Source organism: Pyxicephalus adspersus, chromosome 7 (assembly GCF_032062135.1).
Source record: "Pyxicephalus adspersus chromosome 7, UCB_Pads_2.0, whole genome shotgun sequence".
NCBI lineage: Eukaryota > Metazoa > Chordata > Amphibia > Anura > Pyxicephalidae > Pyxicephalus > Pyxicephalus adspersus.
The window spans coordinates 17,475,869-17,500,340 of NC_092864.1; the positions used below are offsets into that span (position 1 = coordinate 17,475,869).

A 24,472-nucleotide genomic window follows, 5' to 3' on the forward strand; every position below is an offset into this window, starting at 1 on the left:
AAGTTTACCAAATTCCTAAATTTATGATCAATTTTTCACCAAAATATTCTGGCACAAACAAGCATTTGCTGTATTATACAAACGATGTATATTTTGACTCCCACATCCAGTGTACCAGAAAGCTACCTTTAGAAAACCTGCACCTGATACAACTGATCCAGGATCACTCTTCACTCTCTAAACAACTATTCAACCACCAACCTTGTATTTCTCCCAAGAGGCACATGACAACTGCAGCATAAGTGACTGGCTCCCTTTGCTGCTTTTCTCTCTCCAAGAGCCAGCTTTATAAAAGCTATCCAAGGCTGGGGAGGATACACTTTCATCAGTGAAGCTGGGTGATCCAGCAAACCTGGAATGGATTTCTTTAAAGTCATTTGCTAGCAAATGTTTTGAATCCTGGACCAGATCCATTCCATGTTTGCTGGATCACCCAGGTTCACTGATGAAAGTGTATCCTTTCCAATCTTGGAGAGCTTTTACAAATCAGGACCCAAGTCTGAGATCTGCATAAGGCTGACACAGGTACCTAACTACTTGCATATAAAAAAAGGAAAATGATACAGTTAAATGTAATAAATAAATACAGAACTACATGCATTTGCATTTTATTTGTCTTGAGTTCAGCTTGTATGTATTAAACAAGCAACTACATCTTTTGAGATTGTACAAAGTGAAGATATCTTGTAACAGATTCTGCTGTCAGTAAACCAAATATCTGGTTAGATAATGATAACAAATGGATTCTCATGGGGCTGAGCAGAAGACAATGTGAACACCTGAAAAGCAGTAAGAGCAAAATCAAACAAATGTTACACTCAGCAGATTCCACAGTCACGTCCATCTGTCAGATCACTTATGGGAGAATCTGGAACTGATGGTCAGAATAGCCCTTCCTGTAGCCTGTGTCAGGAAAGTGATTTTAAAAATAGTTCTAAGGTCTCTAAAAAGTGAATATTCCATTGTATCCACCTATTATATTCCATATTTCCCATAAATGTCCTAATATAATTCAAAAGGGGTTTAAATACTTCCCAGAAAAAAGGCACATTGATATTTATCATTTATCATCATTCATTACTTGTTTATATTTATTTAGTATTAAAATGTTTGTTTAGCCCAGTGTTTCTAAACCATTTTTTTGGGGAATCATCCAGATGTTGCCAGGGGTTCCTTGACCAATGAGCAGTTTGTGCTTCTGATGTTATCTGGGTGACATTCTTCACAGTGGCCAGCAATGTAAGAGGGCAGCACAGTGGCTCAGAGGTTAGCACTCGATCAGAACACTATCTTTGCAGGTTCTCCCTGTGTTTGCGTAAGGTTTCCTTGCACATTCCAAAAACTGCAGATAGGTTAAATGGCTTCTTCCTAAAATTGACCTTAGACTGTTTTAAAGACATATGACTGATGTAGGGACATTACATTGTGAGCTCCTTTGGGGGACAGCTAGTCACATGACTATATACTTTGTAAAGCGCTGCCTAATATGTCCGCATCATATAAATACTGTGTAAAAATATTAATAATTCTTCCTACTGAGCACCACATTAATGTGCTATTGATATAGTAATTAGCAAGGGTTCCCTGGAGACCTGAATGTTATTTGAAGGGTTCCCGCATGAGAAACGTTTCTCTATCCAAACCTCTTAGAATTTTTACTGCTATCTGGGGCTTCGTTAGAAAGATTTCTTCCCATTTCCTGCCAGAGTAACAGGATAACTTGCAACAGGCATGCAGTTACTTGGAAGCATTGAGCTAGTGCAACAAATACTATAAAGGGGATGCAGTCCTCCATAAATACCTTCTCAGACCCTTTCACACTCTTACAATCAGAAAGATATATAAAATGGTAACAAAAATGGCATCAGTGTTTCCTCATTGCTGGAAGAATATCGATGGATGAAACAGTAGAAAAATAAAGCATTTGAATGATGCTATGTCTGACCCTCAAACTCTTTTTTGTCTTTGTTTGGCATTGTGCAGATGTCTCTGGAAATGGTGGGCTCAGTACATGGAAAGACAGTCTGACCTTGACTCTGCTCTTAAGTACTATGAGATGGCGCAGGATTACCTATCTCTGGTGCGAGTACACTGCTTTCTAAGGAACATTCAGAAGGTAAGAGCCCCGACATACAACAAAAACACTATATGCTTTATTTTATGTTTAAGTATGTTATACATAGCAGCTTACCCATCCTTCGATTTAGTGGCTATAGAATTTTGTTCCTTGGTTATCACTCAAATAACACACTCCATGTCCCTGTGTGGCTACATTTACTGCTCAGTCTATACAATGAGAGAGATATGGTTGCCACCCGTGTCTGTCTTTAATAATCCCATTAAGTGGGAGATAGCAGGATCAATACAGCTTGTACATGTTTCCTGTTTATTTTAAAGAAGTAACAAGGACATGGCATTTCTACTAAGATCAACAGGTATTTTCTCTTTCTGCTGAAAATGCTCTTAGCCTGAAAAAAAGAAAACATGCAGCGAACACATTACTCTTAATACAAGGTATGTTAGGCCCCAATATATTACATTGTTGTTTTTTTTATTCTACTCATACTTTAAAAAAGGCACAATACAGTAAACCTTGTTGTGACTACAGGATGCCTGTTTGGAATAATCTTTAATTGGTTTCTTTGGATTACTTCACTTTACTTCTATACTTTACTCTTTTAACTTCCTAATTTCAGTCTGTGTGCAGAATATACAAAACAGAACTATCATAGTATTCAGACTTTTCTTCAGATTGCCATATATGATTGCACAAGAGTGGAGCAAAAAAAAGCAACAAAGCAGCAAATCTTAAAGACCCACCTCATTTGTATTAGAACCAGTTTTATTAGTCCTATTTAGATGTTCAATGTCTACAGTATATTTCACTTACTTAATACTTGCTTACTAAATAACATACAATAGCTGGAGAAAAAATGGATGTGAAGAAAGGGAGAATGCTTCTGCAGAATGTACTAAGCTATAACAGCTGGAAATCCAGTCTTAAAGTCTTATATATTTGGGCTGAATGTCCCAATTAGCCCAGGCAAAGTTGCACAATGTGCATTCGGTATTATTGTATCCCAGCAGTATTTTCTTTTCAATGTGGCCAGCTTTGACCATTGTCCGTCAGATGTGCTAATAATCTTGTTTTCTAGGCAGCAGAGATAGCCAATGAGACCGGTAATTTGGCAGCTTCCTACCATCTGGCACGTCAGTATGAAAGCCAGGAAGATCTAAAGCAAGCTGTGCACTTCTACACCAGGGCACAAGCTTACAACAACGCCATACGACTCTGCAAGGTACACTTTTGCAAAAGCTGCATTACAGAAATAGACTTGTTCAAAAGCCGCATTACAGAAATAGCTAGTTAGTTAACATGATTTTTAATGTAGGCTTTCTCTATTCCCTACAGGAGAACAATCTGGATGATCAGCTCATGAACCTTGCTCTGCTAAGCACACCAGAGGATATGATGGATGCTGCACGCTATTACGAGGAGCAGGGGGAGCAAATGGATAGAGCTGTTATGCTTTACCACAAGGTAATCTGTAGATGGGTAGTAAAATTAAAGCACAAGTACCCTTTGAAGCAGAAGTCCACCTCCCCAATACTTTAAGTATGTGCAAAATGCACTTATCCTTTTATGCAAATGGTGGACAGAATATCTTTTTCATCGACCAGATGTGATCAGAGTGGAATCCACAATCAATCAGATGCAACCATGTTAGATTTCCTAGCATTCCTTCACTACAGTGGAAACCATCCACAAGCGGAGGGGCTGAACTTATAAACACAGAAAGAAGGTGCTGAGCAATTATAGAACTAAAATCTGTTCACATTTTGAACTAAAATGTGTACTCTAGCATGCATGCACATCAGAAGTGAGGCATAGCAAAGATTTTTTTTTTTCATTTTACATAAGGCTAGCACTTTAAGCATAATGTATTCCCCAATAGTATTGCTAATTTGCTACATTGGTACCTCTTTGACATAGCCTTTTCCCAATGTTCCCTGAGTTTTTTTTTTAGATATGTCCTATTGACCATCATTTACTATAAAAAGGCTACTCTGTTATATATGAGCTGAAATTAATCCAATAAACTTTTAAAGCTGTGACAGTTGTAAAAAATGTTTTTTGTTTTATTTCCCCTATCCTTTTTTGCCCAAGTGGCATTGGTCAGTGATGAGTGAATCTTTCCAATGAAGATGTAAGCATTCATATTAGGGATCGTAATATTTCATTACTTTATAAAACAAAGTATTGTCACATTCTTTACTAGCAGGAAAAGGAGGTTTATCTTTAGAAAGTCACACAGAAATCTGTTCAGCGTCTGTACATGAATTTTGGAAATTAATCATGTTATATCACATCATTATAAATTATTAATCTTTCAATAGAAAAAGGAAATCTAAATGTAAAGATTACTAGTACCCAATGTTTTCAGTACATTCAATGTGCTAATGTTTTTCTATTTTTTTTTTCCTCTCAGTCGGGTCACCTCTCTAAGGCACTGGAGTTGGCGTTTGCCACTGAACAGTTTGGCGCTCTTCAGTTAATAGCAGAAGACCTGGATGAGAAGTCAGATCCAGCCTTACTTTCCCGTTGCTCAGACTTTTTCATCCAGCACAACCAGTTTGAGAAGGCTGTGGAGCTGCTTTTAGCAGCTAAAAAGGTAAACAGTTTAACTAGTGCGCTAGTAAATCTAAAACCTGAGTGGAGGAAATGTAGTTTACCAAAGTATAACCCTATCTCAAACAATTGCCGAGTTTTGTAAAATACTTGTTTTCACCTTGTTTCCATCCTGTTTTGTATTTATGTTGTTCTGATTGTCTCCAGCCTCTTTCAGTCTCTTTCTTTCTACGTGTATGCACTCCAGCCATGACTGCACCTCATTGCTGTGGACCAACAGTGGCAATCATTTCTGCACAATTTTTTTTCCAAAAAGACCACATGTAACAGGGTGACTACATAGAGGAAGAGCCTGAACAAGGACACCACAATCACCAGGGCATTTTTTTAATGAGAATGAAGATATAAACAGAATAAACACAACATTGCCTTTAGATCTACCTCTTTTAGCTTTTAACCTTCGGTATTTTACTATTGAAAAATGTTGTTTTAATGTTCCTGTAGTACTATGATGCTCTTCAGCTGTGCCTGGAGCAGAACCTCATCATCACAGAAGCTATGGCCGAAAAAATGACAGTGTCAAAAAACTCCAAGGAACTTAGCGAGGAAGCAAGGCGGGAGCTGCTGGAGCGTATTGCAGACTGCTGCATGAGGCAAGGGAACTATCATCTTGCCACCAAGAAATACACCCAGGCTGGAAACAAACTAAAAGTAAGAAAGCCCTTATTTATGGAGTAGATTTTGGTAAGCTAAGTTCTTTTGAATTGTTAGATGTCCCTTTTATCGAGTACATCTGATACAGTAACTTGCAAAGGGCAACTCTTTGGTGCACAAAGGCCACTGGTAGACTTTAGATCAATAAATAGGAACTACAGAAAAGAGCATCAAAGGCTTCCTGACGTCTAGTTTTAGTTTATTTATTCACAGTATCTGTTTAAGGGCCCCTTCACTCCTGTTCATTATGGTGCAGTGCCATAATATGCATTGTGGCAGCCCATTCCAATAAATGGGCTCATTTGTAAGTAAATAAAAACATAACATTTAACACATCCGTTCTTGCCACACAGGGCCCTAAACACTCATTTTGAGGATTTTTAGCATTTCTTCATCATGGTTCATCAGGGGTGATAGTGAGTGGAAAGAGTCTTGTGCTATAAAGATTTTACATTTTATTTTCGCTCTATAGACTTTCGCCCATCCTTGTTGAACAGCCATGATGGAAGCTCAAATCCCCTGAAATATAATGAACTTGGTTCCACAAGATTAGAAGCACACAACTGTCCAAAATATTTTTGTACTCTGTAGCATTAACTGTATGCGTCTCTGGGAACTCCTGAACTGAGTTTTGTTTTCCATGTGTGTCAGCAAACTCTTGCTCGTATAGTTTATTAGCTGATTTTGCTATATCTAATACTTTAATTGCTGTCATTATTATGACAGAAATACTAATTCAAGGTGACAGTAAGATCTTGGAGCAATTTAGCAAGGCTAGAACTGGCAGATCCCATCTTTTCAATCTATAGAGTTTTTCAAATATCTTTTTTTTTTCCAGGCCATGAGGTCCTTACTAAAGTCTGGTGATACTGAGAAAATTGTCTTCTTTGCTGGAGTGTCACGTCAAAAGGAAATATATATCATGGCAGCTAATTATTTGCAATCCCTGGACTGGCGTCAAGACCCCTACATTGTCAACAACATCATAACTTTCTACACTAAGGGCAGGGCTCTTGACCTTTTAGCTGGCTTTTACGATGCCTGCGCTCAGGTGAGTGTTACAGAAATATATTTATTTAGGGATTAGCTTCAGTGCTTCATCTTATTGAGAGCATGATGCCTTTTAGGTGGAGATCGATGAATACCAGAACTATGAGAAGGCCATGGGAGCCTTGACTGAGGCCTACAAATGTCTCACCAAAGCCAAAATGAGAAGCCCAGAGGACCAGGAAAGAAAACTGTCTGATATGCAGAACAAGCTGACGCTGGTAAAAAGGTTTATTCAAGCACGCAGGTGAGTTTTATAGAAAATAACCCAAAGTAAAACTTTGCGGTCCATATTTCCAAAAAAAAGCAATTTATTGTATCTTATTTTCTGAATTACGAGGTGTGACTGCTTATGTTTAAATTGAACAGGTCTGCTAACATACAAATTAGGAGGGTCTCTTATGAATTCTTAGTTTTACAATAACTATTTAATTATGAACAGAAGAGAAGATAGAGACCATGCAACAGGTAGTACTGGCCTTGAGGCAGGCCTTTTCTGTTTCAAACTTTTAATCTGAGCTGTCCAATTAGAGCGGTCATTCACTTGTTTTTAAATTTTGGAATTAGCTACTTCGTTTTGTAAACAGGATTTACAACAAAGAAAGAACTTTATCTGCTTGGAAATTGTAAATCTTGTGGTGTCCACAGGTTCTTTTAATAATTATCCATTAATTTTAAGAGCCCTAAGATCTAGTCGTGTACATATGACCTGGATTTCTGCTCAGTCCACCATAACTAATATACTTCTAGCGTTCTAATTCAGTCCAAATTTCTATGCAAAAAGCGTTTTGTTTTTGGTTTTTTTTTTTTTGCATGAAATTTATTTTACATTGTAGGCTATAATTCTTAGGCATAACTCACCGAAATAGGTCCAATACCTAATAATTGTAATACATTTAATAATAAACGTGTGTTAAAAAAATTGTGATACATGTAATATAACTGTACAGTAGCATATATAATATATATATATATATTTATATATATATATATTATATGTAAAATTCTTTGTATTGGACTCAGACAGCTATTTTGTATTGAATCCAATACAAAATTATTTGAATTTCCCGCCAATCCTTACGTCCACACGGGGAAACCCTGGAAATCATCTCTACATTGTGCGGCTGAAGATCGAAGAAGACGGACATGTCCCCAGAACCTGCGGGGACCAGCAGGACGACGGGGGTCAGCAAAGGAACAAGGTAAGTGGGTTTTTTTTTTAAGTTCAAGCGACCCTGAGTGTGACTCAGGATTATCGTTGTTTGCAGGTAAAATCCACACTCGGGATTACCACTAGGGGGGTTAAGAAGCCTAAGGAGATCTGACCCATTAGGATCCAACCAGTAACAATTCTGGATCAATGACACTTACTAATAAATTGAAATTAAATGTTTCAGGGTTTGTTCTGGGTCTGTAATCCAAACAAAACACCATCTACATTGTAAGAGTAACACACCTTTAGTAGGTAGAGAGCAGGTTGGTCATAGGTGACAGCTGGCTGTCAGCAATATATAGCAGAGAAAGTTGTATTCAAGGGAAAGATAAATTACATTTTCATTAATGCTCAGTTAGACATTTGTCACATTTACTTTTTGATTCGAGCTAACCACAATAATCTATTGTCATTGTTGCAGAGCGTATTCTGGAGACAAGCAGGAGGCCATCAGACAGTGTGAGCTCCTGCTGGAAGAGCCAGATTTGGAGAGTGCTGTGCGTATTGGCGATGTGTATGGTCTCTTGGTGGAACATTACACACAGCAGGAAGACTTCCAGAAGGTAAAACTTTGAGTTCACAGGGAATAGGGAATGTCCTATTACAATACCATACTTTTTTACACAAACAAGAAAACAAGGGCTGGAGATCAGATAAATAAACCTCCTTCAGATCCAAATATTTGTACTAATCTGAGCTCCCAGACTGGAGAATATAGAAAATAATACTAGGTTTGTCATATATATTGCTGGCATAACGGTACATGGAGACATTCTTATCACAACTTGCTGCATCACACTCTATTGGCCATTGCAGAATGCTACTGATTTATCTGTATGGAATGTGGGTGAAGCACACTGAGGAAAGCCTCACATACACAATGACATGGAATATGTACAGTCTTGAGGAAAGGGGGACCTGATTCATTTATCAAGGATGTGAAAAGGGTTGAGGAGTTCAACATTTCCTACATGAAATTAAGGTCAAGAACATGAGGACATGACCTGAAACCAGCAGTGGAGACTGGGAGGTATTATTACACAATGAGTTGTTCTTATAAACAGACCCAGCAGAGATAGTAAATCAATCCGCAGTAAATAATTTAAGTATGATTGTGACAAATATAAATCTATACTTGGGCAAAAAGGTTAACAGAATTAAAAAAAGAGAAAAAAATCAATAGATGCAAAGTCCATGCAGTGTACGTGGAACTTTTTTGTTCTGTCCACTAACTTTCCTTGTTGATATTATTTTATTTAAAAATCAGTAAACTATTATCTGAACCCCTGAAAACAGAAAATTGGCAAGCCACACATCATTATTAGCACATTGAGTTATGTGTAGGTGGTAAATGCAGAAAGTTCAGTACGGACTTGTAACATGTTCACTTCTCTGACCAGGCCTATCGCTGTTTGGAGGAAATGAGGTCCAAGATGCCATCTGTCAACCTAAACTATTATGTAGCCCAGAGCACAGTGGAGGCTGTATACCGAGCCCTTTCCATTCCACTGAACCACAAGCAAGCCTCTGAGCATGTGCGACACAACAGCCTGGACGACAGCGAGGAGGTAGAAGAGGCACCAGATATCGACTATGATGGTTAACCTCATGCTCTCATGATATACACAGACCACTCTATTCCAGAACTGAAATGGCAAGGAAGTATTCGTTTAGGGTTAAATAAACAGGCAATTTTTATTTAATGTCTCTTGGCAATTTAACCTGGTGATCGGGTAATTTGTAGCATGTTAATTTTAAGGTGTCACATATGGGTTTATTGTCAAATAAGAGGTTACATTACTCATCGTGGTTAATTCTATTGTAGATCATAATTGCCGGTTTCATTTATCCCTAAATGAACTCCACAGCATTTCCTTGTGCCTAGGTCTTTTACACCTTTCAGGCTTTCTGAACAGGACCTTATCCATTGACCTACAAAGCTTGGACGTATTAGACCAGAATGGACTGATGCAATAAACCAAAGTCTGCTGGACCCTAGCAGTCATTCACTGTGGAAAAAGCCATTTTAAATGCTTTGACAAGTGTCTAGCCCTCTTATACCAACAGACTAGCGTGGGTACATAAATCCAAGGCCTGAGGACCACCAATCATTCAGATTTTTGGACATCAGTCAGCCATGCCTTACTTAATTCATTGATGTCACTGGCAAAAAAAACTTTGAAAACTGTGAGATTTTCTGTGAGCTGTCAATACCAGCTTCTCCCTTTGAAAATGCTAGTTGCCTAAAAGTCACTCTGATGAATTGTGTGTTTTTATTAGCCGCTTAGTGTCTCTAATCTCTGGATAACGATCAGGGTTTCTATTGACATGATTGCTATAAAAGCCAATTATAGTTATCATTGGAGTTTGTATACAAAGCCAACCTGCCAGTTTGCCTTGAACAGAGGAAGGCACTTTAGCATCATCAGCCTTTTGCCATCATGTCTGTACAATAAAATACAGACTTCAAAAAAGATGTATTAAAAGAAAAGATAAAAAATTCTTATGAACTGTTTAGTGTGAGATATTTTGTCCATTTGACAGCTAATAATAAAAAATAATCATGGGATATATTAAAACCCCAATACGTGAATAAAATGCAACTTAAACATTATTTAGGTAGTCAAAATATAGTTAAAGTGGCACTTTAGAATTCAGTCCAGGTGTTGGTAACTTTGCTCATAAGAAGGGTAATACTTTGAGTCCATGACCAACAACAACTGTGTGGACTGGAAGATCAGACATCGGTGACCACATACTAGCACTGGGTCAATGAATTAGGAGGTTTGTAAGCCAGATAAAGGCAAGCAACTAGCATTTCCAGCTTTAATATTTTTCTGGGCACAGGATTCCTGCAAGTCAATAAATCCCAAGATTATGTAAGCACCATGGCCCTTGTGGTCCAAAGTACACCTTAGAATACTGAACTGAGACATCATTTGTGAAAATTGCAAAATGATTGGCCATGTTTTGCATGATTGACAGGTACACTTTTAATTGTGATTTGTATCACCAGGACATGTAATTAACACCATAACATCCTAGAACTGTGAGCACACATCTAATTTGCCTTTCTGCTGTCCCATCAGTAGGACAAAACAGAGAGATGCAAAGTGTAGAGACCAGTGGCATCCAATCAGGTTTTCATCCTTCAGTTGATTGGTTTCTGTGGTGACTGCAAGTAATGATAACTGCACCCTTGCAGTTCTTTATGGAACATACCTGCATGTGTTTCAGAGGCATATCTATAGTCTAAGCATGGACCATTGCACAGGTGCACACAGCTCAGCTGCTCACTCAGTGAACAGGCCGACTTCCAGATTAAAGCACCAGCCTACATGTATTTTTATACAAAATCAAACAGGTTTTTTTTTGTAATTTTTTTCTAAAGTAAATTATTTGTAATGTATATTTATATACATATGTAAATATAAAATGATTTTATGAAAATATTTTACCTTTTTGTGACCTTTTTCTTTTACTAGTTTGTGGTTTAGTCCTACAGAAGAAGTCAATATCATGTGTATCAGAGAAAGAAAGTTTGTTAGTTTGTGTGTTGGTAAGTGTGTAAAAGTGGAAGTCAAGCCTTTGTTGTTGATTGAGTGAGAAGGATTAGAACGTTACTGAAACAGAAAATTATGAGAAATTTCATTCTGATTTGGTAAAGTTCTGGTAGTCTCCTTCCTACCTCACCTGCACTGCTGCCTACCAGGGAAACGGCCCATTACAATGATGGTGGTTGGAAGGGAACAGGTGAACATCTGTGTAATTGTAGCCCAATCAGAGTAGCCCAGCAGTAAAAACTGCTGCAAGTATTTTTTATTTTTGTTTTGCTCTTAATAGATTTCCCACATATATTTTTACATATGCTTTCAATAGAATATTTTTTTTTCTATTTTGAATGTGGTGGGAAAGGGTCAAAACTTCTGTCCGGTTCTCTATTTTTGGTGCATGTACATTGAAAACATTAAAAAGCCCTGATAGGTGAAGTTAAGAACACTGATTAATGTGTTACAACAGCACCTGTCGATATAGGAGACAACCGGTGAACAGTCAGTTTTTGAAGGTCATGTGTTAGAAACAGGAAAAAAATAGCCAAATTGTGATGGCTAGATCTGGGTCAGAACCCAAGTCTTGAGTTTCCGGTATGCAGTGGTTAGTTCCTACCAAAAGTCCAAGGATGTGCAACTGATAAGCTGGCAACAGGATAATAGACACTCAAGGCTTATTGAAATGGGGTGGTGAGGAGTGGTTAGTCAATCTGTTCCAATCTAGTTTTGATGATTTTGCACAAACTTAATCTTGTGTCAGAACACACAGTGCACCACAGCTTGCTATGTAAAAGGCTGTATAGCCGTAGACTAGTCAGAGAGTCCATCATGACCCCTTTTTTCCAGAGGTTGGAACTTGAGTCACGCGACTTGGACTTGAGTCCGACTTAAGTCACCTTGCAACTCGACTTGCAGTGAGTCTTCTGTAACACCACCTTCCTCCACCCCTCCTTGCATTCTAAGTCCATGGCTTTCTCCTCTGACAGCTGAAGGGGGCGAGGGGGAAGGTGGGACAGAGGCCTCACTGCCTTCCTCCGTGTCCCCCTCAGCTATCAGCAGAAATAGCCCAACTTAGTGGACTTAGAATGCAAGGAAAGCACTATAACAGATTAAGTATGACTTGCAATTGACTTGATAAATGAAGTGACTTGACTTGGGACTCGAAAGAATTCTTGGTGAATTGAAACTTGACTTGGGACTTGGTGTCCATGACTTGGGACTCGACTGAAGGGTGATGGCTTAGTCCAACCTCTGCTATTTTCAAAAAGTGCTCACAATAAACATGTGAGTGTCAGGACTGGACCAAGGAACAATAGAAGAAAGCAGCCTGGTCTAATAAATCACATCATATTTTAGTTCATGTGGATGCACTATAAGAAGAGGGAGGACGGGCTGAGGCAATGTGGCCTAAAGCATCTGATGCTATTGTTTTAGTGACAGATCCAACAGAACACTTTCAAAGGTCTTGTGGAGCCCATGCCTTGATGGGTCAGATCTATTTTGGCAGCACAAATATGTACAATATTATACAGGTGGTAGACTAGTGGTCATGAGGACTGGACCAACTGTGGCCTTCAGAGAAGAGTATTTATGTCCTTTCATTTTACATTTTTGTTCACATCTCTGAAACGTTGTTTTTTTTGACACATGATTCTAGCCAAATCGCTTTTTTGCATTTTTTTTCATTTGTTAATTGCAGTCTTTTTCCCAATTGGCAATATTTCACCCTATTCCCTGTTCTGGTTGCAGTGCTGTCACTAAGACAGGAAGTGATGTGAAGTTTTTCTAAAGAAAGGAGCATCTCGGCAATAAACATTTTTTGGGAAAAAGAGAAAAGTCCTGTTATGTTTCCCAAAGCATTTACACTTGTGGTTGATATTGTAAGGGAAACCATTTCCCAGCATACAACTGATTTTCTGACCAGCAATCCCACACAAGAACAACTGCTATGTTCAACACATTTACTTCCCCCCAATCATCCCTCCGTGTTAAATCCATGAAAATATCCTGCGAAGGGCTGATGGATGTCAGTGCACAGGCCTTGTTCCCAGTTAAGGTGTCTCCTCATCATTGGCTGCCAGGAGGAGACGCCCTGCATTTGGAGTCATGAGAAGATGATCTTGTGTATTTTTAGCTTTTTTTGCATGGGATCAGCTGGCTTATTATAGTGTGTCCTCTCCATGACTCCAGAGGCTGCCAGTCCTGCTCCTTCCTTCCCCAGCACTTACAGTCCAGGATGGAGTTATCTAGTCAAATAACATGAAAAGGGAAGTGTATCTTCCTACCCCCTCCCATCATGGCCGCCTGGTCACATCTCTGCTGCAGAGCATTTGACTTAAAGGAATTCAGACCCACTTCCTCTATTTTCCTGTTCCAAAGCTAGGTTGTTAAAGGACATGTATGCTGAAATCAAGCACTTCCTTTATGTTCAAACTGTGCTCCAAGTAAATCTAAAAGACACAAATGACTGCAGCTCTGTATTCATTCATAAATCATTTCTGAAAATGCAAGCAGTCTAAGTATATGAATTTGACTTCAGCTCAGCCTATTGAAGAGCCCTTAGCAGCATTTGGACTGGAAAAGGAAGGGCAGGACTGGGAGGCAATTGGCTGCGCAACATAAATCTAAAAATGAAAAGAGAGTAGAGAGTTGCTCATCATTCTGCGACTATTCTCTTTCTATCCATTCACTGGGTTGGCATGTAGAGATGCCACCATTGTATTCCTTGAAATGAACTTATTACTGAGGAATTATAGAAGCTGTAATTGCTGGACGCATTCTAAAGAACACTACTTGCCTGGATGATAAAGAACTACTGGTTTCAATAGCATGAGAAACAAGTATGCCGATATTTCTGTGGCAATTAACTACACACCTTAATGGCATCCTTATTCTGGGTCAGGTATGCAAAAGGTAATAAATGCAGATGATCAGAACACAACCAGGCAAGCTGTATATTTTAGAACCAGGTCAGCAATGGAAGATTATATTATTTCTCAGTGACTGGTCCACTTTAAAACACAAAATTTGTGTCATTTGCTCGGTTATGCTGTTTGCCAAGGCTGTGTAAGTCACAAGACTGAACAGGCAGAAGCAGGAATCCTTTGGCAATGGAATATCTATTTACGAAGCATTGAATCTGACCCTTGCTGAAACATTATTTGCTGAAGAATCAATTACTGCAATTGAAACACATGGACCTGGAAGACTGGATTAATTACTTTATAAAAAATATATATATATTTAAAACAAATAATTAAAAATCTATCCACTCTAATAAAAGTTTGATGTAGTAAATGTAGTTGCAATATTTTTTTCATACATCCATACATACATTTTTTCATACATCCATCCTAAGTACAGAATTCTTATATAATTTGTAAAATTGGCACATTGCTTTTTCCAAAACTCCTGGAGTTTCTGGCAATTCTGATGCCTTCTTTTTTTAGTTTTGAAAAGTTACTTTTTTTGTGTACTCATCTTGTCAGCCACCTCTACTGCTACATACCATTTTTTTTATTTTTTTTGCTGTGGAATTGGACTTTTTTTTTTAATTTTGGTAATGCTGATTTCCTGTGTCCCCTGCAGCACTTCCTGTTTCCTCCTGTTGACTTCCACATCAATGCTGTGTCCTGAAGTCATTTTTAGGTCTACAGGCGGAATCACTGAGAACTGTGGAGAACACTGGAGATCTGCATTCTTGGATGTGTCAGTTTCCAACCTGATCATCTGAAATGTTTCTTTAGCATTATTGCAGTGTTTGGGGGCACAGGTATATCTTTTTTTTTTTGGGGGTTAATTTATTTTTGCATTAGGATCAAATTATTGCAATTTGGAAAATAATTTTGTGATTATAGGTATTATAATTAATATTATCCGGTATTTATATAGCACAGACATATTATTCACTGCTGTACAAAGTCCATAGTCTTATCACTAAATGCCCCTCAAAGGGGCTCACAATCCAATGTCCCTACCTCAGTCACATGTCTTTAATACAGTCTTTTGTGAGGGAAAGCTAGTTAACCAAACTGCATGTTTTTTTAGGAAAAGCCATAGAGATTTCCCTCAAGGCCGTGTGTGTGTTTTTGTTTTTTTTAATTTTCCTTATTAGCAGTAGAAGAAAAACACCTTGGCAAACGCTGTATTCCCCTTTTTATTTTTTTTCTTTGTTTTCATTTCTTAGCTCTCATTACAAGTTGCGGCAAACTGATCCTGTATATCTGTCTCTGGCAGCAACATGAAATGGAGCCTTTTGTTACTGTGGGGCGATTTCCTATTATGTCCTGTTGTGTCCTTAGGGCTAAAATGAAGAAGAAGAAATCTCCCTAGTGGGGTGCAGGCAGCAAGAACAACATTTGAGGGGTTATAACCCTTTCTAGTTTAAAACAGATTTAAAAAGAAATTCAAACAAAACCATTCATGCCGTGTGGGGAATCTCTCCATCCAAGACACAGATGGCAATCAGAACCTGGAAGAGGATGGAATTTTCCCCCACTTAGGTCATACATTTTTTTTATTCTATGACGGTTAAAGGAATCCCTTACTTTCTCTTGTCAACAGGGGAGGTGTTGAAATGATTGGGTAGAGGTTGATTTAAAGGAGAGGACCATACTCTTAAATGAGCACGCTGCTTGTCTTCCTGGAGAAAATAGAAGTGGACTCCTTTATGGTAATTTTAGACCAGCAGTGAGCTGCAGCAGGCTTAACTGTAGTCACAACCTCTCCCTTTCAAGTGAATAGGAGAGGTTTGACTTTTTTTTTTTTTTTTTTGCACATGGCTGCAGCAGATTGCATGTTATGTTTGGCTGTGCAGTTGTGGCCTAAAGACGTGTTGCTGTGCTGTTGATTTCACACCAAAAATGTCCCCTAGATTGCAGCAAAGCCTCTGCTAGCTATATGTAAATGTATGTATATATGTAAATGCTATTAAATCCTTTTCATACCTGTATCAATGTGCAATGTATGGTTACTGCTTGGTTGTCTTTCCCATCCTTTGGCTCTAATACCTTGTATAAATAAAAAGAAGTACAGTTTATGTTTGTATAATATCTATTATTCTTTTATTTCAAAAACTAGTACATAACGTATAACAAAATCGGGTGTTGTGTAATCTCTGCACAGCTTTCCCAGTGTTTGAAATTACCATTCACTCCAAAGAACCAGTTCACACCATGTAAAATCAATCTGCAGATCTAGAGAATTAAAAATGTTTTAAATGCTTATAAAAGCCTATAATATATTGAAATCAACAGAGGGAAGTTTCAATTTAAAACAATAGAAGCGTTTATTTTTTTGTTTTTATAAGGGGCCCTTGTACACTGGCAGTACGATGGTCTCAAGACGATCTGCCTTGCAGTTACCCAGATTTGCATTCGGCTGAGCCTGCAGCTGCAGAACCTCTTCAAAGAGCAACCATGCAGCCAAAGGTGACTTGTCACCTTCAGGAACCATGTCAAGATCTTCAGCAGCTGCGTGCAAAACAAAAAAATGGTTCCCAACCACACTCATGAATGGGAGCAGATAGGACTGAGGCAAATAGCTGGGGCTCTGAAATGGCCCTACGTGTTTACAAATGTTTTATTTGAAACCAATGGAAGAGTTTATGGGCTTTTATAAGCTTATTTTTACATTTTTCTAAGGTAAATGACTTGTAATGGCGAAATCAGAAAAGGTAAGTGAGTATAAGTCTGATATAATGACCAGCCCAGTGTTTTTTTGACAGGTGAAGTCACTTTGAAGTCACTCTATAGCCTTTTACTACACAAATTGCGCATGCACAGGTCAGTGTATGTTCTGCTGGGCAGTGAGTTACCCTCATTCTAACCTGACCAAGGCCGAGCACCCAGGTAAAGATGGAAGCCCAGGTATCCAAGTGGATATCTTTATCAGCAAATATACAGTGCATACTCTCACATTATGACAAAAACCTCCTGAAGGCCCAGAACCTTGAGGTTTAATCTCTGCTTTAACTCCATTTTGCTTTTAGAACAGAGCAGGTGCAGCCACCCCTCAGATAAAAAGTCACCTCATGCAACTTCTGTCACATTTTCCACATTATATAACAATCTATGTGTGCGGCTCTACTGCCACCTAGTGGCCACCTATAGGAAGTCCAAGCGCAGAGTACAGTACGTGTATTTTCAGGTCTACGTGATACTTATGGTTTGCTCACCTTCCCCCTCACTGCACCAGGCCCCACCCACCTATACTGTTCGCAGCCCCAGGCTCGTGGTACATTAGGCCCCGCCCACCCGTCATGTTCACAGCCCTAGCCTCGTGGCACATTAGGCTCCGCACACCTCCTCAACTCACAGTCCCAGGCTCGGGGAACATCATGCTCCGCCCACTTTCCTACAAAAGGCGCCAGACCACGCGCAGCTCTTCATATAGTCTCCGCATGGTGGAGGATCCGGAGAAACTCTGCTGTGTAAGTATGTCACAGGGAGGCCTTGTAATTGTATTTATAGTGCAGTATTGTATTTATATGTGTTATTGTATGTAGTTTGGTGCTGTATGCTGTGTATAAAGTACATTGGAAGGTGTAGTGTAGAGTTATTTGTATGTTTATATAGTATGTGTAGTGTTTACTGTGTGTCTGGACTGTATAATGTGTGTAAAGGGAAAAAAAAAAAAAAAAAAAAAAAAAAAATATATATATATATATATATATATATATATATATATGACCCCAGGTTGAGAAACACTGGCCTAAAGGTTGCAAGGTGCACAAACACACAGGAATGCCTCTGGACATGATGCTGGGGTGCAGATTATATCCTCTGTTCCTTTATACAATGTTATTTAGATACAGAAAAGGTTTTATAGTAGCAACTAAATACATAAATTGCTATGTATGTCTAAGAAATCTATGTAGTCATAGCAATAAACTGATGTTCAGGAGTGGTCCCTGGTTGTTATATATAAAGCTCGGGAGTGCACAGGAGGGTTAAAATTCTCATCAGGTTTAATTTTTTTGTCTTCCAGATACAGAAATCTTTTCACTTCTCCATTGCTCAAAATGCAGTCTATGAAAGAAGAGCTGACCTGCCCTATCTGTCTGAACATTTTTACTGATCCAGTAGTACTGCAATGTGGTCATTGCTTTTGCCTAAACTGTATACAGGCCGTTCTGGACACCAAAAGTCAGAGTAAACTCTATACGTGCCCCGAATGCAGAAGAAAGTACAGCAAACGACCTCTCCTGTGGAAAAATCGGAAGCTGCAGAATATTGTGGAGTGCTTTAAATCTATGCAATGCAAAAAGGAAGGTAAATTACAATGTATGGAGTGTGTTTCATTTTTTATGCTACAACAGCAGCAGCCAGGGTCAGAAACTGAGCTAGTTCTGGTTGAACAGTCAACAGTGGGTCTGATTTAATGAAGCATTCCAAGGCTGGAGAAGGATACACTTTCATCAGTGAGGCTCAGTGATCCAGGAAACCTGGAATGGATCTGGTCCAGGATACATTCAGGAAATCCATTCCAGATTTGCTGGATCACCAAGCATCACTGATGAAATGTCTCTTTAATCTAAAAACTGAAATCTTGCTATGTGCATGTGTGAGATTGTGCAGTGCTTCATTTACATATGTGGAAACTCTCCAGTGATGCAGTGTCCTAACTCCACATGTACAGAAGGAGAATGGTCTTAGCCAGTGATAAAGGGTAAAGTGCAGCTTCCTGGGATATAAGATGTAAGTATCTTATCAGGCTGCAGGTTTAGATTTCAGTCTTTTTCTATAGAAACAGTAAAGACAAAAGGGTTGGGCACACACATAAAAGAATGTATAAAGTAACAAGTTTAAAAAAAAAACAATTTTAGAATTATGTAAAAAAGAAATCCACTAATTTGCATTTGCGAGGACTCACGAATGAAAAAAGATCAAAATACAAGTGAAAGGGGGAGAGCGCATTTGGGTGCAGCTTTCTCGTTCTCCCCTCTCCATAGAGCTGAATGGAGCTGTATGTACAGCCCTACTTCATGCCTTATTCAGTCTTTTGTCATTGGATTTTCTTATTATAAAAAACTGACGTGTACAAAGCAGTGCTCAACCAAGAAATTTTTTTAAGCCGGGTGGGAAGAAATTGTAGGCGGGTAGCAGCCCCTGTATTGTGACCAAACACTTTAGTAACCACCCAAAAACAGCCGGGTGGGTGCTGAAAAGTGCCGGGTGGTGCTCCCAGCTAAAACGGCCTGGGGAGAACCCTACAAAGCTTTTGCAACATATTTAAAAAGGTCTGAAAAAGATTTATCACTGTAAATAACATAGCATATAACATAACATTTTCACTTTAAGGTCTAGTGCACGCAAACGGGTCTGCTTCCATTTTTGTTGCAGATTTGGTTTTTTAACTAGCTAGTCTTAATTGACATAACTTGTGTAGTTTAAATTAATATTTATCAAACTCCATTCGCCCCCCACATCTGATTAAGGACAGAAAAATGGTTGCTTGTGTCAGCTGTTGAACTTACTTTGGATTTGATGCTGGAGCAATGTAATCTACTGGTATTTTAATTATTAGGTGGAGAGTCTGCCCATCAGGATTGCCCTGAAACATTACCTGAAAGCACATCATCTGTAAGTAAACCACTTTCAAAGCAATCATTATATATTATGATTATGGTGGCCATGTTTTTACCTGAACAGGGACATCACTGGACTATACTGTGCATGTCTGCCCTATGACTTCATACACAAAGTTACATACAGTATGCATCCTTTATAACTTATGTGCTATAAAGCAGCGGTCCCCAATGGGCAGTCCATGAGAAAATTTTGGTGGTCAGGAGAAGGACCCCCGCTGGGGGGACACACCGGCCGGAGCTGCAGACCATGTCACCCTGGGGGAAGTTTCTTCCCCTTTGAGTGACACATAGCTCCCCGCATGGCGTGGTCAGTAGTCCGTAAATGTAGTGGTCCTTGATGTCCAGAAGTTTGGGGGCTACTGCTTTAAAGCTTTTTTTTCTCATTTTTTCTTTCTCTTGTAGAACAAAACTTCCACCGAAAACGTCAAGAGTACATCTCCTTCAGTGGCAACCTCCTATATCATCCTAATAAAATGCAAGCAGATCAAGCAGGTTCTTACGTTATTGCAACATGCATCCTATTGCAAAGAAACAGGGACAGGCAATGTGGAGGCAGGCATATGCACAGTTCCTAACTGTCAAACCATGAAGAATGTTATAGGTCATATGAAGCAATGCCATCATCATGTTAGAGGCTGTCAGGGTAAGCCTTCAGTGAAGTAGCCACCAGGCTGCTAAGTCATTGTGTTTTATAAGTTTATTGTCATAGTGTCTGCAAAATATAACATTAACTAAAAAAGCGTTTTACATGTGAACAGATGTACAGTATATAAATCCTGGAGTCCAGGAGATTGTTGTTACTATAGACTAAGGACTGTTACTAATAGACTGTCAGTCCCCAGTATTCGCGGGCCAGGATGTGCATACATTTCTAGTATTTCTCCAACCAACAGCAGTAGGTTTTTTAAGGTGTGGTTTACAGAAAACCCTGGCTTGTATGTGGCCTTCAAAGACTAGAGATGGACCGTCCTGGTAAGGATACCTGCATTTTTGGTGTCCTAATTGTATGTGTGCCTCCACAATTTTTGATGGTTGTCAAATCAGAATTTATCACTTTTCATATTAAACTGCCCTATCAAGATGTAAGTTCTTTTAGGTAGAGTAAAAGTGCCTGTTTTCAAAGCTTTATATTTTATACCCAAGTATTGTCTAGTGCGCTGTCCGCTTCTGCTTTAGCTCCTGGAGCAAACCAATGTTTTTCCTATGAAGGCTTAAGAACAGGCTTGCTTAAATGTCCACATCCCAGCATCATAATACTTTTTTTCACGCATCCCTTCCATTAGCATAGTACTAGGACACAGTACTTTACAAGTACATGTTCAGGTGTTCTTTCTGTGGTTTTTCCAGGTCTGTGCATCCAGTATTAACCCCCTAGCTGTCTGATTCTGTCCAAATTTCTGTGCAAAAAGTGATACAATTTTTTTGCATGTAAATTTAATTTACATTGTAGGCTATAATTCTTAGGCATAACTCACCAAAATATGTCCAATAGGTAATAAATTTAATATTAAACTTAAAAAAAAAAATAGTTTAACATTGAATTGAATCCAGTACACAGTTTAACATTCAATCAAGTTTAACATTTGAATCCAGTACAAAGAGATTTTGAATTTCCCGCCGCTAACTCCTGGCCTCACCAACGTCACACTCGGGATTACAGCTTAGGTGGTTAAACAACTCCTTTGCCTCTGTGCAATAACGGCCTTTAATGAAGATCAGTCACTGCTACTCTTACACCTTGTTTGGGGTGATTGGTCTTGTGTCCACCCTTTTATGGTTTTCTTCACGCATTCTGTATTCCAGTAATCTGTTAAATTCCTCAAACAATGCTTCTCTACACAGGCTGTGTGTAGTACAGTGATTTGTATCCGCTACTTATTTTACAAAAAAATATCTTAGTTTGCAAAGGAATTTAGTGCCTAGAAAATAGACCTTAGCTTTTAACCCCCCTGGCGGTATGATTAACCTCCTGGGCGTTTCCCTGATGTCTGGATTTCTGTACCAAAACGCGGTACACTGTTTTTCATGAAATTATTTTCAATTTGAATTTGCCCTTGCTGCAATAGCTTTGTGGGCTCGCAGCTAAATGTGATTCATTTTAAATGCAATGCAGGTTTTTTTTGTATGTTATCATATCTGCCTACTGAAGTTTTTGTTTTTTTTTTTTTTTTTTTTTTTTTTAATTTTTAGTTAGAGTCTGCGCTTTCCTCAAACAGATACTCTCTCACAGGCTGAACTGCAAAGCTCAAGGATGTCCTTACTGCCAGGCTATGGGAAGAGGCAGAACTGAAGTAAAACTTGATGTGTAAGTGTATTTTCTGTCCCATTGGTAATGTATCAGAGTATAATAGAACAATCATGCACGGAGGCAGCTATCCTTTTATAACGATGGGGCCTATTTATAAAACATCTGAGAACAGAAAAATATGCTTAGAACCCTGATTGCCATTATGAAGCCATATTCATAAAAGTGGGGATAGGTTTTTCCCCTTGCAATTGGCCTTCTAATTATTGAGAAAGAAGGTACTGTATTACTTCTAAAGTGGCATTTACAAGCTTACTTCACTTGAACTGAGTAACTGTTCTCTAGTTTCTAAAAACTGAAAGTGGAGAATACTATATTCCACGATGGGGATCAGTGGTATTTTTTTGGTGATCATTAAAGTGATGCCAGTCTGATCACCATTTTATAAATAGGAGGAAACAGGACAAGTGAATGCAAATGTTGCTAGGCACTTTTATAAATGATGCGGATACAAATATTTATCTCACATATGCCTAAAAAAAGTATTGAACCAATATAACCACACACCTGATGATTAGGTCTATGTATAGGAACTTCAGGTCATTACAATCCCCATACTTGACTCTTTTTAGTCTGAAGACTTGGGTAACAAACTGTAGGATAGTACTTTGGGTTGTCTTTGGTATATGCAATTATTGCTACAAATTAAAATCCTAGGAAATTGTATTTTATACTTTTTATAGAATATTTTTTTACAGCATAGGGGTATGGATAGAAAGCCAGCTTAGACCTGAAAAGCATAGTGAAACAGGAACTACTAACACAAACCCAAATGAACCAGCTAGTGCTACAATGTAGATTTGACCAAACAACAAGGGAATTATTCACCTTTGCCTCCACATAAAACAATACATTTTAATAAATAAACACAATTGTTTTGCTGGGGGCATGAGACCATCTTATGGGTTTGTTTTTGTTTTTTTGTCTGAGATTTAGGAGAGAGGTCCGGGCTGTTCTCTAATTTATAAAGATACACTTTCTTATGTTATTATGAAGCTTTGAAAAAGCTATGAAAAGTTAAATAAGTATTTGTTTTTAGTTCAGGGCTGTCAAGAAATCAATGAGAGCCCTAGAACAATAGGGGATGGGGAAAACAGGCACAGCATTCATTACATTTCTGAAGATGAGAGAAAATGGTATATCATAAATCAGACAACCCAGAATTTTTTTTAAGCCGGGTGGGAAGAAATTGTAGGTGAGTGGCAGCTCCTGTATTGTGACCAAACTCTTTAGTAACCATAAATGTTAGATATCACTTAGAGGTTTGTGATCAACTATCCCGTCTTGCTCTGTATACATCACACCAGGGGACTAAACTTTGGTGGACACAACAGCCAAGTGTTGCAAATAATTTGAATGTATCGTATTGGTCCATATGATGTATACATTTTTTTGCTTCCATATTATCATTTGCTTTACTGGCCGTTTCTGTAAACCTGGCTGTGTATTTGTTTTTCCAATAGTGTTGGATCAGTTCTCTTGTAAAATTAAAGCGGAACTAAACAGAAAACAAAAAAATGACACTTTTAATCCTGCAGGTCCCTCGATGATGCTGGTCCTTCCCGTGATCCGGTCCCGCGTCCTCCTGGATTTCCTTTTCTTCCTGGTGAGGAAGTGCCGGGTGCTGCCATCTCCACTCTTCTCAAACTACTTCTTCCTCAGTCCTCTTGGCAAGTCCCCCAATGTAAAGAGGAAAACAAGAGTGCCCATCCCACTGCGCTTGCGTGAGATCGACATCTCTTTCCCTTAAAAGAAAAAATGCCTCTCCTGCACATGTCTGAGATATCGAACATGCGCAGAAGGAGCACCCAATGTACAGAGAGTACAGTTGAGTTCTGATAGTTGTCAACAAGATCTTAGTTTTTGACAGTCCCACTTTATATGTTGTAGTAAGGCCTTTTACCTTCTTTAGTTTTAGATAGACTATGAAAAATAGTAAATCATTCACCGTCCAGTTTCTGATAGAATCTTGTTGTATATATTATATGGTGTCTAAAATCTAGTGAAACAAGCAAACTGAATATTTTGCTACCTGGGTAACATTTGCAACAAGTAGTTTCTTTATTGCTGTGTATTTACTGTTTAAAGTGTTTTTCAATTCATGTTCTCAGTTTCGTTAAAAAAAAAAAAAAAAAAGTTTGCATAGTTGTACACAGTGTTATTAATGAAACCCCTTAAAAATTGGACTACACTAGTTTAGTTTTAAATGCTCTCCGAACAAATAAATCTATCAAAAGAGGTTTGCCATTTGTATATTCTCCAATGAGCTGTAAAACAAAACCTGTATTTTACAGGTAAAATATTATTTCTTGCACTTTGTACTCTGTTGACAGGCAAAGAAGTAATAAAGATGTGTGTTACCAAAATGTGATTCTTGCCTTTTTTTCCTTTAGGTACAAGGTCAGAGTACCCTCAAACTCCA

The 24,472-nt window shown here is 38.5% G+C and overlaps 2 protein-coding genes across 2 annotated transcripts in view; both read left to right on the plus strand.

Annotated features, from left to right (window-relative positions):
- IFT140 (intraflagellar transport 140) overlaps positions 1–11,056 on the plus strand; it is a 50,789-nt gene extending 39,733 nt beyond the window's left edge. The window contains exons 19-27 of the mRNA XM_072419066.1: positions 1,984–2,116; positions 3,156–3,299; positions 3,413–3,541; positions 4,491–4,673; positions 5,135–5,341; positions 6,183–6,395; positions 6,472–6,638; positions 8,026–8,167; positions 9,005–11,056. Of these exons, the coding sequence (XP_072275167.1) occupies positions 1,984–2,116; positions 3,156–3,299; positions 3,413–3,541; positions 4,491–4,673; positions 5,135–5,341; positions 6,183–6,395; positions 6,472–6,638; positions 8,026–8,167; positions 9,005–9,208 (1,522 nt within the window). The 3' untranslated portion in view covers positions 9,209–11,056. The remainder of the gene's footprint in view (positions 1–1,983; positions 2,117–3,155; positions 3,300–3,412; positions 3,542–4,490; positions 4,674–5,134; positions 5,342–6,182; positions 6,396–6,471; positions 6,639–8,025; positions 8,168–9,004) is intronic.
- Positions 11,057–17,437: 6,381 nt separating this feature from the next.
- On the plus strand, positions 17,438–24,416 carry LOC140335223 (uncharacterized). Its single transcript, XM_072417683.1, has 6 exons — positions 17,438–17,585; positions 18,143–18,426; positions 19,682–19,737; positions 20,148–20,388; positions 21,936–22,050; positions 23,589–24,416. The coding sequence occupies exons 2-6, from the start codon at positions 18,177–18,179 to the stop codon at positions 23,776–23,778; spliced, it is 852 nt and encodes a 283-aa protein (XP_072273784.1). The 5' UTR covers positions 17,438–17,585; positions 18,143–18,176; the 3' UTR covers positions 23,779–24,416.
- Positions 24,417–24,472: the final 56 nt, after the last annotated feature.

Excerpts from the sequence above, each read along its gene's own strand:
- LOC140335223 (XM_072417683.1), top strand. The coding sequence starts at position 18,177 with ATGCAGTCTATGAAAGAAGAGCTGACCTGCCCTATCTGTCTGAACATT. Across the intron at positions 19,738-20,147 it reads TACCTGAAAGCACATCATCT|AACAAAACTTCCACCGAAAA; the intron begins GTAAGTAAACCA and ends TTTCTCTTGTAG. Across the intron at positions 22,051-23,588 it reads ACTGAAGTAAAACTTGATGT|GTCCCTCGATGATGCTGGTC; the intron begins GTAAGTGTATTT and ends TTAATCCTGCAG.